Here is a 14,793-nt window from a genome sequence, read left to right as displayed (position 1 = left end):
TGGTGACAGGCGCCTATAGTCCCAGCTACTTGGGAGGCTGAGGCAGGAGAATCACTTGAACCCGGAAGGCAGAGGTTGCAGTGAGCCGAGATCACGCTACTGCACTCCAGCCTGGGCGACACAGCATTGTTGTAGAGCTCTTAGGTATTGTTTTTAAATGAGGAGTGCCTCGGTTTCAAAATGTTGCACATCTGGAAAAAGCATGTTTTGTTAGCTTTGGTATCAGAAAAACAATTGGCTGTGGCAAATCCATTCTGAGAGATTTCCTGAGTGCTGGTTTATCGTTCTGGTAGGAAGCAGGGAAAAATGGTGATAATGGGTGGAATAAGGCCAGAGAGTGAGGTGGCTGAGGGGTTGGAGTAGGGTGAGATCTGACCATTGGTGAAGCAGAGCAGAGGTATGAGGTCAGGCAGCCAGTTATGGCCAAGAGTCATGACAGAACAAAGTTATTAGGAACTTAGGAAGATGACTTAGAAGTTCTGGCCAGGCCAGGTGTGGTAGCTCACTCCTGTAATCCCAGCACTTTGGGAAGTTGAGGTGGGTGGATCACCTGAGGTTAGGAGTTCGAGACCAGCCTGACCAACATGGCGAAACCCCGTCTCTACTAAAAATACAAAAATTAGCCGGGCGTGGTGGCGCACGCCTGTAGTCCCAGCTACTCGGGAGGCTGAGGCAGGAGAATCACTTGAACCCGGGAGGCAGAGGTTGCAGTGAGCCAAGATGGTGCAACTGCACTCCAGCCTGGGTGACAGAGTGAGACTCTGTCTCAAAAAAAAAAGTTCTGGCCAAAGCTGAGGCAATTCAAAGGATAGCAGGCACAGCAGAATGGAAGCTGTTGTCAGTCACTCCGTTAAAAGAAAAACTTTAGACAAATTAAATTTAGCAGATTTATTTAAGGTATAGAAGGATTTATGTTCCAGCAGCCCTCAGAACCACGGGCAGTTCAGAGAGCTTCACCCAGCAACATGGGCAGGCAGCATTTATAAACAACAAAAGACAGTGAGTACAGCTACAGCTGGATTGGTTGCAGCTCCACAGTTGCCTGTTTGGGCATTTATATAGACATGGGCTGATCAGTTGGTAGCCTGGGATTGGCTGAAGCTTGGCTGCTGTGATTGGCTGAGACTCAGCTACTTGTTATAAGAGCATACTTTTAGATTGTAGTTTGTTTACATAGTTAGGTTGCAGAAGAATAGGAACTCAAAGTATGGAGGCAGCCTCAAGCCCATTTTAGTTTACTGCTCTCCAATGCTGAAGGAGGTGTGGTAGCCCCAAACCAGGATGGGCGGGGCTTCAGACACCATACCTTCAAAAGAGACCTCAGTCACCACAACTGTTGGTCAGCAAGGATAAAGGACATCTATTCATGGATGTTTTTGCTGTTGGGGTTATACAAAAAGAGGAAACATAGCATTAAACTGAAGGGCAAAATCAGAAAATGCAACCAAAGGGAAGAGGGTGGATAATGAATAGGAAATTTAGAAAAGGGACATATTTATTTTTAATTAGGAAATTCAAAATTATAAGCCAGTTTAAATCAACTCACATTTATTTAAATTGGCATATGATGCTGCAGCCTTGCAAGCTACCCTCGGGTTCTTCCAACTCCTCTAAGTAAAGAGGAAAAGCATTTGACCCCCACATCTAGGCCAGAGTGAATGAAGAGGGCCCTGGGGGAGCTCTGACCCCCATCCTCTGCAGTCCCTTGAAATAGGGTGGGTAAAGCCCTAAGCCCGAGGTGGGTACAAGGTGAGGCTCAGTAAGTGGCAGCTCTATGAGGGGATTACCAGTGCCAGAAGCAATAGTATTGCTCAGGGGACTTTATTATTCTAAGGTGGAGATGTGGTGGTATTCTACCAGAGTCCCCACCTCTTTTCCGTTTCTGACTCCTGCATCTGGTGCCACTCATCTTAGGGGTGTATATATGGTGAGTAACACTCAGCGGTGATGGTGTATAGGGAGCTGGAGCATCCCTCAGCTCCCCTCTGGTTCCCGTAGTGTGCAAGCCACTGCCTTCTTAGTTGTAGGGAAATGTTGTATCTATCAATAAAACAGGAGCTGAAGGTTGGGCACAGTGGCTCATGCCTGTAATCCCAGCACTTTCGGAGGGCAAGGTGGGAGGATCACTTGAGGCTAGGAGTTCAAGACCAGCCTGGGCAACATAGCGAGACCCTGTCCCTACAAAAAATAAATTAATAAGCAGTGAAATAAAACAGGAGCTGAGAGAGAATATTATCTGTGTAGTACTCAATGGCCTGGTTCAAGTTCCAGCCCTGCCATCCTGCTAACCTGCCTACTTTGATACGTTACTGAATCTCTCAGTGCCATGTTTCCTTATCTGAAAAATGGCAGAAGTAGGATTGTTAGGATTGAAGTGAGAATGACCAATAGGCACAGTGCCTGCCATGTAGGATGCTCACCAAGAGGCGTGTAGAGTTGTTTTTGCTGTCATTATCAGTGACCATGGGGACTCAGAGGCTGCAGTTATGCACAGAAAGAAAGGCCAGTTTCCCGAAATGTAAAAGCATCACATTATTCATCATTGCTGGATGAGTAGAGGGAAATATAGCTGGACAGATGTGTGATCGAGCAGTCACAGTTTGTGGCCCCTATAGAAGCTAGGTGGCGGGAATATGGGTGTTCACTCTGTAATTCTTTAAGCTGTTCTGTATGTTAGTTGATGTTCACAATGAAACAGAGGGATGAAGGAATTCCACCTAGCAATGGGTCTTCAGAGCTGAAAAATCTATTTTGATACCAGTAACCTGAGTTCGATAGGAATAAAAGAAGCCCAGCAGAAGCCTATGTGGTTCTACGGGACAGGAGTCATTCACTTAACTGAGAAGTGTGTGTGTGTGTGTGTGTGTGTGTGTGTGTGTGTATGCGTGTATGCACGTGCATGTCTGTGCATGTACGTGTCTGTTTGTGTGCGTGTGTGTGTGTGAATGACAGTGTGTTAGTGGCAGGCATAGAAAAGTGGGATTAGGAGAAGGGAGGGACTCGGTGAGTAAGTACCCTTAATTTTTTTTTTCTGTGCCTCACCTCATTCCAAAAGGAATTTGTGGTAACTTGCAGAAACACCTTGATTTTAACAAGATAAAAATAAATGGAGGCTATAAATGAGCAATCATTTATGCTCATACTGCATGTCATGTCATAATCTTCTGAACACAAACTTTGAAAGAAGTGAGTGCAAATGTGGCTGTGACACTAAGAGCCCATAGAATCCCAGGTTCCAATTTCACTTGGTCACTGATTTTCCTGGATACCCAAGACAGTTGGGCCTCCCCCTTTCATTGATGATTTTAATATTCCAAATGCTTACGTAGAATAACCCAGAAAAATAATCCAGGTAGTGGACTTGGAGTAGCTGGCACTGCCTGGCTACATGACAGAGGCACCACTCATGTCCTCGACTGCACCATCTTGCGTGCAGCCACTGGGTCCTCCTGCACTCCCCTGTGTGTGATCTTCCCCCTGTTCTTCCCTATCCTTCCTCCAACCCTTCTTCCCCAGGCGGCGTTCCACAGAATTTTTCTTTTAAAGGGCAAATGCAGCCATTTCAGTTAGAGAACTTTGCTATTTGGGCAAGATTCCTGAGCATTCGGGGCTCCATGGGCCTGTCTGTAGAAATGTGTGTCTAAAAAGAGCACTCTTTAGGAAGGACAGTTGTTGATTAGGATGCCGGCTGTATTTCTTGTCCTCAGCAGGTAATGTGCTGTTTGAAAAATGTTAAAAGCACTAACTCCTATTCTTATCTTTATTTTTTCCCTTTTCTCTCTTTCTTTCAAAATTACCTGTTCATAGTATATATTCTTCCAACTTCCATGCAGTGAAGAGGGAATCAGATGGGGCTCCTGGGGATCTCACTAGCTTGGAGAATGAGAGACAAATTTATAAAAGTGTCTTGGAAGGTGGCGACATCCCTCTTCAGGGCCTGAGTGGGCTAAAGCGACCATCCAGCTCGGCTTCCACTAAAGGTAATTAACTGGGTGAAGCCTGCAAGGCCTCCATCTCCCATCCACCTCCATTCACTGAGCGTCGGCCGTGGTGAACCTCCAGCAATGGGGATAAGTCGTGCCTTGTTCAGACCCACATCCAGGCCTCAGAGCCCTCTTAAATTCCCTCCCCTATTTTCTTACCGGCCATTTTTCTTTCTGGTTTTAATAGTTTCTGTTCCTTTGACCCCCCCAACCTTGCTCTCCTTAAAGATTTCTCTCTCTCTCTTTTTCTCTCTCATTCTGATTACCTTTTCTTAGAAATTAGCTGAGCTTTAGCCATTCCTAACTCTAGCAGGGTAGGCATTTTTTGTTGTTGCATCCTTGCACCTGCTTTGCAGCACAGATTATTTTGCTTCCGGACATCGACTGGAAATTTTTTAAAAGCCCTTATGACAAATGAGCATGTTACCTTTCCTTTTTCTTTTTAGCAGCTTTCAGCTTTAACCTAATGGGTCTATTTATTTTATTCTGCATGCTTACCAGTGGATCGTAAAGGTGGGAATGCTCACATGATTTCTTCATCTTCAGTCCATAGCCGAACGTTTAACACTAGCAATGCGTTAGGCCCTGTGTGTAAGCACAAGAAGCCCCTGTCAGCTGCGAAAGCCTGCATTTCGGAAATCCTTCCTTCCAAATTCAAACCCAGGCTCTCGGCTCCCAGCACTCTTTTGCAGGAACAGAAGAGTATCCTCTTGCCCTCAGAGAAGGCTCAAAGCTGTGAGAACCTTTGTGTTTCCGGTTCTTTGAATGATTCCAAAAGAGGCCTCCCGCTCCAAGTGGGAGGGAGCATTGAGAACCTGCTCATGCGCTCCCGACGGGATTATGACAGCAAGTCGAGCAGTACCATGAGCCTCCAGGAGTACAGCACCAGCGGCAGGAGGCCCTGCCCTCTCTCAAGAAAGGCTGGGATGCAGTTCACGATGCTTTATCGGGACATGCACCAGATCAACCGAGCTGGCCTCTTCCTGGGCTCCATCTCCTCCTCCTCGAGTGTGCGAGATCTTGCCTCCCACTTTGAAAAGAGTAGCCTGGCATTGTCCAGGGGTGAGCTGGGCCCCAGCCAGGAGGGCTCGGAACACATCCCCAAGCACACCGTCTCTTCCCGCATCACCGCTTTTGAGCAGCTGATTCAGCGGTCCCGTTCCATGCCATCCCTGGACCTGTCCGGCAGGCTGAGCAAGTCTCCCACACCTGTGCTGTCCCGGGGCAACCTGACCTCAGCCCGCTCGGCCGAGTCCCTCCTTGAGTCAACCAAGCTCCGTCCCAAGGAGATGGATGGGATGAACTCCAGTGGGGTCTATGCCTCCCCAACATGTAGCAATATGGCGCACCATGCCTTGAGCTTCAGGGGCCTTGTGCCTTCTGAGCCCCTCTCCACCTGCTCTGATGACCTGGACCGCTGTTCAAATATCTCCACTGACAGCAGAGAAGGCAGTAGCAGCAGCGTTCACGGAGATTTCCCCAAACATCGCCTCAACAAGTGCAAGGGCACCTGCCCGGCCTCATACACTCGCTTCACCACCATCCGGAAGCATGAGCAGCAGCAGACCTCTAGACAGCCCGAGTGGCGCCTGGATTCCAGAGGGGACAAGAGCACCCTCCTCAGGAACATCTACCTAATGAGCCCCCTTCCTTTCCGGCTGAAAAAGCCCCTCCACCACCACCCCAGACAACCTTCTCCTGGTGACTCCTCAGGCCTCCTGGTAGGCCAGAAGCCAGACCTCCCCAGTCAGCCCCATCAGGACCAGCCCCCTTCTGGGGGGAAGCCCGTGGTTCCCACACGCCTGTCTTCCCGACACACCATGGCCAGGCTTAGCCGCAGCTCAGAGCCCTCTCAGGAGAGACCCACGGCCCTGGAGGACTACCCAAGGGCCATTAATAATGGAAACTCCGTGCCATACTCAGACCACAGCCTGGACAGGAACAACAACCCACAAAGTGAACTGGCACCATCCCGCGGAGGTGGCATTTTGTGTGTTTGCCTAGTCTCACCTGCCCGTCCCTCCACTTTGCTTGCATTATCCCTTCCTCCTCTGTGCCCTTGGTGCTCATTTTCTGGTCTGTCCTTTGTTTTCTGTTTGTTTTGCTTGGCAATTAATCATGGCTCATAGTGGCTGCACTTCTTTAAAAACAAAGCCCCCATGTCATTTAGACTAACCACCAAACTGTGTTTCGAAAGAAAAATTGGCCGTTTAGCTCAACTGAGAAATGTGTTCATTTGAACTCCTGAACCCCTTGCTGTTTGTACCAAGCCCCAACATATCCCGTGGTTTTTTGAGAGGCAGCCTCTCTCAATGGCCCTATATGTGTGTGAGTGTGTGCCTTGTCCCTATAAGGTCCTGCACGCCTCTTTGTTAGGGAAACTTTACAAAGAAAGTTCTCTCATTTTGCTCACCTTTTGCCTTCTGAGTAGTTTTCTTTGCATTAAAGTAGTTGACAAATAAATCCAAAAAATGGGGCAGGGGGTGGAATTTTTTTTTTCCTTCAGAATTCGACCATTGATCATTGATCAAGAATGACTTTAAAATTTTGATATTTATAATAGATGAAAGGTGAACTATTTTCCCAAGCTGGTTTCCAGCGAAATCTTTGCCTGTTTTAACTCTACTTTATTGTTTTAAAGATTCAGAATCGCCAAGACATTTTATACCAGCTGATTACTTGGAATCCACAGAAGAATTTATTCGAAGACGTCATGATGATAAAGAGGTAAATCCCATCTTTTAAATCTCTTAGCTTTTGCTTGGAAAAATGTATGAAGAAAATAAAGATTCTAGACATCTGTCAGAGAGGTGACATGGTCTAGCAATTGGAGACAAAAATTGAGGCTTTCACAAGTGATTTTTTTTATATGACATTGAGCCTATGTCATATAAAAGAAATCACTTGTGAAAGCCTCAATTTTTGTCGACTTTTTTTTTTTTTGGTCGACTTTTCCCAAAAGTAGGACTGATTTCCCCACAGGCACTAGGTTATAAACGCCAAGTCCAGCCAGCACTGCTGCATGGGAGATACAGAAAGAGATTGTCCACTGCTGTACTTAATGCCCTGTAAGCTGGAAACCAGAGTTTGCTCTTTCATCCCCCCTCAACCCCACGCTTGATAATCCCTAAGGAAATCTGCCTGCATATTTCTCCAATACTGCCCACCCCTCTGTTGGCACAAAGCATTGTTCAAATTGAGAAGGATGCAATAGGAGAAAGGAAAATGAAAAATAGTAATGACCTTGATACATTTTATAAAACAATTTGAGGAAGTTGCCTATAACTCTGTTGCCTTCAATTCAGAAGAAGGCAGATACACCAAGAAATACTGGAAAACCCCAGCCAAGAACTTCAAAATGTGGATATTTTCTTGTAGCTACTGAAATGCCTATCCTGCCATGGGGTGACTGGCAGGGCCTGGGAAAGAGCCCCTTTTCTCGGGGATTTGGGAAGAGGTGATTCTTTGTATCAGTCAAATGGGCAAAATCACAAGCTTCTGCTGGGATAAAGCATTGTGATGATACATGCTTTCTGGGCCTCACATCCCCAAGAAAAAGAGTCCTAGAGATTAAACAAGCTCCCGAGCCCATATTTCTGAAATGAATTAAGAGATGGAAAAATCACATTGACCTGGTAGGAGTGGGGGAGGGAGTGCATGTGTACACAACTCTGTCCCATTCACGTTCAAGTCTGAAGCCCTTTTTCTCTGTTGTTATGCCTTGTTGAGTAGTTCCAGAGCTTAGGTGGGGTTTCCTGAAGGATTTAGGATAAGGCTGACTTGGGGACGAGTGGGATGAAGATAATTATTGCCACCAGATGGCGAAACAAAAGACAAAAATAAAAGCACCATGGCCAGGCGCGGTGGCTCATGCCTGTAATCCCAGCACTTTGGGAGGCCAAGGCAGGTGGATCACTTGGGCAGGAGTTTGAGACCATCCTGGCTAAAACGGTGAAACCCCATCTCCACTAAAAAAATACAAAAAAATTAGCCGGGCGTGGTGGCGGGCGCCTGTAATCCCAGCTACTCAGGAGGCTGAGGCAGGAGAATCGCGTGAATCCAGGAGGCGCAGGTTGCAGTGAGCTGAGATCGCGCCACTGGGCACCAGCCCAGGCGACAGTGCGAGACTCCGTCTCAACAAAAAAAAAAAAAAAGAAAGTTAAACCACTGTACCTCTCCCCATCTCTGGGCACAATTGAACAGTATTCAATAAGAAACTTGCACCGGTCCATGGAAAGAAACAAGATAAAGCATCTGATGTACAGCTATTATTGTAATAACTCACTAATGATGAGTATCCATCAGGCCATAGAGCAGATTCATTTCTATAGCTCTTTGTTAAATATTTCCTGCCACAAGATACAAGATTCCCATGTATGTAGGCTGGGGCTGCTATGATGAAGGAAGATGAAATTCCATGTTAGTAATATAAGCCCTAGTCTCTGACCTAGAAGGTTCTATGGGACAATTCTTGCCTACCACATGGGAGCTGTAGTTTATCTAGTGGCTTAGCAATGGATATATTAGAAGTTACATAAGAAGGCGAGCAGTTGTCTCCTGAATAACACTGGCTCATAGATCCTGAAAAGTTTTGTGTCTTTATCCATGGTTTTTGGCTTATATGGTTAAACTACAGTGCTGAGGGACTTACTAAGGTCAGATTAAAGTACTGGATTGGGAGCTTTGCCCCATTTGATGTCCACTTCCACTGATTATGTTTAACTCCAGCCAGAACACAAGGGGCCGTGAGTAAGAACTGTGGCAGTCTCAAGCATCACTCCATTCCCATGGCTACAAAAGCAGCTCACACTTCCCAGCTCATGGGATGTCAGTCAGGCCCGCCCCATTGCAAATGCTTTATCATTAACATGGATTTTCAGAAAATGAGAACATATCAGACTTGACAGGAACGTTAGTGGTCATGTAGCCAAGCCCCTGGTTTAGTCCAGGAAAGGACCACAGCAAGGTAGTAGCTTGCCCAGGGCTGCCTAGTAAGTTAACCTATACCAACAGCAGAACTAGAAACCAGGGCTCCAGATGCCTGGACCAGCACTCTTTCTATAGCACTGGGCTTCTCAGAGGACTTTCTCATGTCTTTTCTCATTTATCTTTACAACTTACTTGAGTACTGGAAATCCCACAGCCATTTGATGAGTTGTCACCTTGTTATTTGTAGTCTCTGGAGAATCGGCCCACCCTCCTTTGGGGTTGCATGTCACATGAGGCATTTAATTGCCTGCTGGAAGAAGCCTACTGTTTTCCAATGCTAAGAATCAGTTCTAATTCATGCTTTCCTATAAGGAAAGTTAATCCCAGGAAAGTAAGATTGTCTAGTATTAGAAAACACATTTAAAATTCTGTTCCATGGGGTCATTTTAATAGACATTGAGGGCATTTGGTAAAAAGCAACCTTGTTTGATTTTTCAAAGAAGCCTTTAAAAATAGAAATAGATGACTTTTTCCTTACTCTAAGAGAGAATATTTCTTCTAATCCCAGGTACCATTATTCTTAGGGGTTTTTTTTTTTATATTTATATTCTTTGTCATTCCCTTAACTCAGCTTCATTTCACCTAGTGAAGACATCATTCAGTAAGAAAGCAACTGATGCTCTCTGTCGGCCACGTAATTAGCCTTTGGTGCATATCCCAAGGCCTTCTAAAAATTGTGCCTAGGGGAAGACTTGGCTGTCTAGAAGGGGCTTCATCTTTTCTGAAATGGGCTGCTCCACTCTGTCAAGAGCATATTAGAGTAGTAGATACAGGAATCACAAAAACGACCTGGTGCCATAGACTTCACTAGCAAAAGCCTATAGCAGGTTTAATAGGCCTGAGATGGGCAGGAGGAACTGTCCATCCCTGGTCCTGCCAGGGGAATATGCTGTGGGAATATATCCTTGCCTAAAAACAGGGTAGAGATGGCACTTCCAGCCTCCTGCTGCCAGCCCAGCATGGTTGGGAATGCCCTGGATGTGCCCCTGGCTCACCTGGCCTTTTGCTGCCAGGAGCAGGAGGCTTTGGACTGCGCCGGGGGTAGGTAGTTTGCTGGACAGTGTAATCATGTGGAATCATCCGTCCCCTATCCTGGCTTTCCCAGTGAAGTGCTGCCTCCTTTCTATAGTGTTCGGAGGGTAGTTACGATGGGAGTGTAGTAGCTGTGGCTCTAAGGCCCTTGTGACAGCTGACCCTTAAAGCCTCTGCCCCGTTCACCCAGCACCTCCTTCCCTAATTACTTTTGTTGGCAGTTTTCTAATACGCTGGAACAGATGATTCACTGCCCATTTTATGCAATTTTATGGCAGAAACTTTTAGCGGACCAGAGACGACTTAAGCGCGAGCAAGAAGAGGCTGATATTGCAGCTCGACGCCACACAGGCGTCATTCCGACGCACCATCAGTTTATCACTAATGAGCGCTTTGGGGACCTCCTCAATATAGACGATACCGCCAAAAGGAAATCTGGGTCAGAGGTCTGTTTTGGTCACCTCAATCTGCTGCTTGAACCAAAGCAATATTTGCCTATTTGCCTCCCCTCAGCATTGCCCTTTGTAGGCCAATTTAGTTCTCCAAACAGCATTTGTCATCCTGGCCTCCCTTAGGCTTGCTTTGGCTTCTTGTGGCTGGTAAATAGACATGACCTCATTATGTCCTGTGCTCTGTATGTTCAAGCATGCCTGGCTGGGGGACCGGGGTCTGCTGGCACATGCCCCTGTTGCATGCCTTAGAGCATTGGCTGCCTTCGTGAGTCCAGCCCTCCACATCCTGCATTTTATCATGCTACTGTGTTGCCTGTGCGTTCTGCTTAGAAACCTGATACCTGAGTCCATATGCATTGGTAGCTATGGTGTGGACAGTTACACAATTCTTCTTTGAAGAGATGGTTAATGAAATTTTACAAAAGTTAGCTTAACAATACTTTGTACCATTTACGAAGGCCTCCAAATTTAGTGCCATTAATTTTGAAATAGAGAACAATGCTGCTGCTCACATGTAGGTGGATGAACTGTGTGAAGCGTTCAGTAGTGCTGCAGTAGTGCACCTCACTGAAGAATTTTGAAGCCCAAAGACTTTCGCAGTTAGGATAAACCCACAGAGGGTAAGAGAGTTCTCCAAGGGACGTTTCATTTGTTCTTTTAGTTTTGACATTTCCAAGCCTAGGTTATGAAAGCTTAATATTATAAAAGGAAAGAGAAGAACAAACTTTGAAGTGATTTTTATCCAGATCTTGGCCTCCTACACTAAGGTCAACATGTTGAAATTCTCATGCTAGCCAAATGCTGGATCTTGCGTAAGAGTTTATGCTTTGCCATGTAACCCTTAAGTAGCCCCACTGAAGATGATCTTTTTTAGGGAAAATGGGCGTATCTGGGATTTGGGGTGGGAGCTAGGGAAATGGGGGAATAACACCCAAAGTATGTACTGTTTTATATCCTTTCAATACAGTAGCTTAATATTTATGTTTATTTATTTATTTATTTTTTAATTTTTATTTTTCTTTCTAGAAGCATCATTGCCTATTCATCTTTTTTTGTTGTTGTTGTTGTTGTTTTAGAAATGTGACTGGGCATAGTGGCTTACACCTGTAATCCCAGTACTTTGGGAAGTCAAGGTGGGAGAATTGCTGGAGCCCAGGAGTTCGAGACCAGCTTGGGCAACATAGTGAGACCTCCATCTCTAATTAATTAAGTAGATAGATAGACTGGTAGATAGCCAGACGTGATGGCACATGTCTGTAGTCCAAACTACTGGGGAGGCTGAGGCAAGAGGCTTGCTTGAGCCTGGGAGGTCAAGGCAGTGAGTCATGGTCATGCCACTGCACTCCAGCCTAAGCAACGGAGCAAGACCCTGTCTCAAAAAAAAAAAAAAAAAAAAAAAAGTGTCTGGGAAGAAGAGATAGTGAAAAGAGGGAACCAAATTAAAAGAAAGAAAGCTGGCTGGGTTTAGTGGCTCAAGTCTATAGTCCCAGCACTATAAGAAGCTGAGCCAGGGGGATCACTCACGGCCAGGTGTTCAAAACTAGCCTACACATCATAGGGAGACCTCATCTTTACAATTAAAAATATGTGTGTATATATATAATATACATATTATAATATATATAATATTATATTTTATGTATATATAAAATATATAGAAAAATTAGCCAGGCTTGGTGGTGCATGCCTATAGTCACAGCCACTTGGGAGGCTGAGGTGGGAGGATCACTTGACCCCAAAAGTTCAAGACTGCAATGAGCTATGAACACATCCCTCCAACCTGGGTGGCAGAGTAAGATCCTGTCTCAAATTAAAAGAAATTTGAGCCTGTCTCAAATTAAAAGAAAAAGAAAAGCTGGGGAAGAGAAGGAGACTCTAAAGTGATGGAGAAAAAGAAAATCTATCAAGGAAGAAGCAAAAGTTAGCGAGTGTTAATTGCAAGGGAAAGATAGCCCTTGAGCCCTCAACGTTCCAGCTCCTCCTCAAAATGGCCCTTCTCAGAAGGCTCTGAGCATGGTTTGTCCTCACTGACAGTCCTGCCTGCTTGTAGGTAGAAGAAGATGGGAACAGGTAAAGGTGCCAGGGCTGCACACTTACACATGTACTTGATACATGCAAACAGAAATGCACCATGGGTGGAATAACCGTGGACAGAGGCAGGCAAACTCTGCTCAGTGAGCCTGCCTCCCTTCTAGAGCAAACTCTGACAAGTGCGTTAGCATCCCCCGGAGGGCTTGGTAAAATACAAACCCTGGATCCTATCTGCAACGTTTCTGATTCTGCGGTGGGGCCTGAAAATTTACATTTTTAACAGTTTCCCAGGTGATATTGGTGATACCAGTTTAGAGACCACATTTTGAGAATTACTGCCCTAGAAGTTGACTGATGGACTTGAAAAAGTAGAGACCAACACATCCCAGGTGTACCACACTGTGTCAAGGCACTTCAGTCCCATTCAGTAGGACTGGGGTGACCACTGGTTCTGTGTAAGACCCTATGGGAGGCAGAAAGAACTCTGTCTGTGTGCCCTTGGGGAGCTGATAGTGGAAGAGTCTCCCTCTTACACAGTTATCTGTGTCCTATAGTAAGTAATACAATACTATGAAAGCCAGAGGAGGGAAAGATGGATTCAGTCTTGGAGCTACAGGGAGATAAAAAGGGAGAGGATGCTGCTTTGTATAACCACCGATGACTCACATACACGTCTCAAGAGTTCAATGGAATCAGTGAATTTTAACAGGCCTTCAGTGAAAAAAATCTCACCACACCCCATTATTAACCTAAGTCCACTCACAAATTAATCATAAACTACAAACCTATATAATTATATTGACTTAATTGATAGGAGATACTGTTTTGACAGAACTCAGTTACCAGAGTGTGAATGTGGTGCTGCTTTGGTATACATTTTTTAAAGTTCACACAGCTCTACAGCTGGGTGACATGAGGTAACCTACTTCCTTGTGTTTTTCTATTGGAATCACTGTAAAATTCTTATCCTTATAATTTTGGTCATTTAGTTTTCTTTTGTAAACTTGTCATTTGTCATTAACCCCACATCCGTTCTTTTCTTGTTCACCTGCAACTGTGAAATTATGCCCTTTGGTTACAGACACAAACACAGGTATTGAAATTGTGTGGCTTTAACTTGATTATAAGGTGATCATTCACTTGGCCCCAGTATGTATGGTATAGATAGGTAGGTAGATGGAAACATCAATGTGAAAATGCAAACTTTAAAAATACCTGCGGAAGGCTAGGCACAGTGGCTCACACCTGTAATCCCAGCACTTTGGGAGGCCAAGGCAGGAGGACTGCTTGAACCCAGGAATCTGAGACCAGCTTGGGCAACATCGTGGACCCTATCTGTATAAAAATTACCCAGGCTTGGTGGTGTGTGCCTGTAGTCCAGGCTACTCAGGAGGCTGAGGTGGTAGGATCATCTGAGCCTGGGGAGTCAAGACTGCAGTGAGCCATGATTGTGCCACTGCACTCCAGCCTGGGCAACACGGCAAGACGCTGTCTCAAAAAAAAGAAAGAAATTCCACAGCCAGGCGTAGTGGCTCACGCTTGTAATCCCAGTACTTTGGGAGGCCAAAGTGGGCGGATCACTTGAGGCCAGGAGTTAGAGACCTCCCTGGCCAACATGGTAAAACCCAGTCTCTACTGAGAAATACAAAAGTTAGCCAGACATGGTGGCACATGCTTGTAGTCCCAGCTACTCTGGAGGCTGAGGCAGAAGAATTGCTTGAACCTGGGAGGCAGAGGTTGCAGTGAGCTGAGACCGTGCCACTGTACTCCAGCTTGGGAGACAGAGCAAGACCCTGTCTCAAAAAGAAAAGAAAAAAGAAATTTCAGAGAGAGGAGGGGATAGGAGGGGGTTCAGTTGAGGTGTAGCAAATAGATTTGACTGGAACAGGAACAGTGTAGTAGAGATAAAGGCAATTCAGTAAGAGTAGGGAGAAACTACCCAGAGGCCTTCACCTATGGCAGGAATTGAGATTTGAACTGAGGGAAAGTTGAGAGCAGCAGCCAACTTCAAAGCAAGGAAGAGATGTGAGGAAGAATGTTAGGAATGTTATTTGTGCTCCCGGGTGACAGATTAGAGTGAAGAGAATGTGAAATCAAAGGAAGCTTTGTGTCAATGGAAACTAGGCGTCAGCTTTGAGCAACAGGGTTGCGGAGGGATGGAGGTGTGGAGGGAGGTCCCTCCTGACTTAATGACACACTTGATCAGGAAGTGGAGAAGGGGCGGAGGCTGACTCAGACCTGGGCATCTGGGAAGAGAGGACTACCCAACAGGATTGGAAGTCTTGACAGGAGTCATTTGAGCTCAG

General features: G+C 45.7%; 1 protein-coding gene across 1 annotated transcript in view; it reads left to right on the top strand.

Moving 5' to 3' along the window:
• The window catches only part of SORBS1 (sorbin and SH3 domain containing 1), a 204,791-nt gene that overhangs the window by 154,163 nt on the left and 35,835 nt on the right, over nucleotides 1–14,793 (top strand). Inside the window, exons 23-25 of the mRNA XM_011999903.1 lie at nucleotides 3,808–3,980; nucleotides 6,625–6,710; nucleotides 10,283–10,450. Of these exons, the coding sequence (XP_011855293.1) occupies nucleotides 3,808–3,980; nucleotides 6,625–6,710; nucleotides 10,283–10,450 (427 nt within the window). The remainder of the gene's footprint in view (nucleotides 1–3,807; nucleotides 3,981–6,624; nucleotides 6,711–10,282; nucleotides 10,451–14,793) is intronic.

The sequence above is a fragment of the Mandrillus leucophaeus genome, unplaced genomic scaffold, assembly GCF_000951045.1.
Source record: "Mandrillus leucophaeus isolate KB7577 unplaced genomic scaffold, Mleu.le_1.0 Scaffold117, whole genome shotgun sequence".
Taxonomy (NCBI): Eukaryota; Metazoa; Chordata; class Mammalia; order Primates; family Cercopithecidae; genus Mandrillus; species Mandrillus leucophaeus.
The sequence above is the reverse complement of the archived record's forward strand: the minus strand, read 5'-3'. Positions and strand labels throughout refer to the sequence as shown.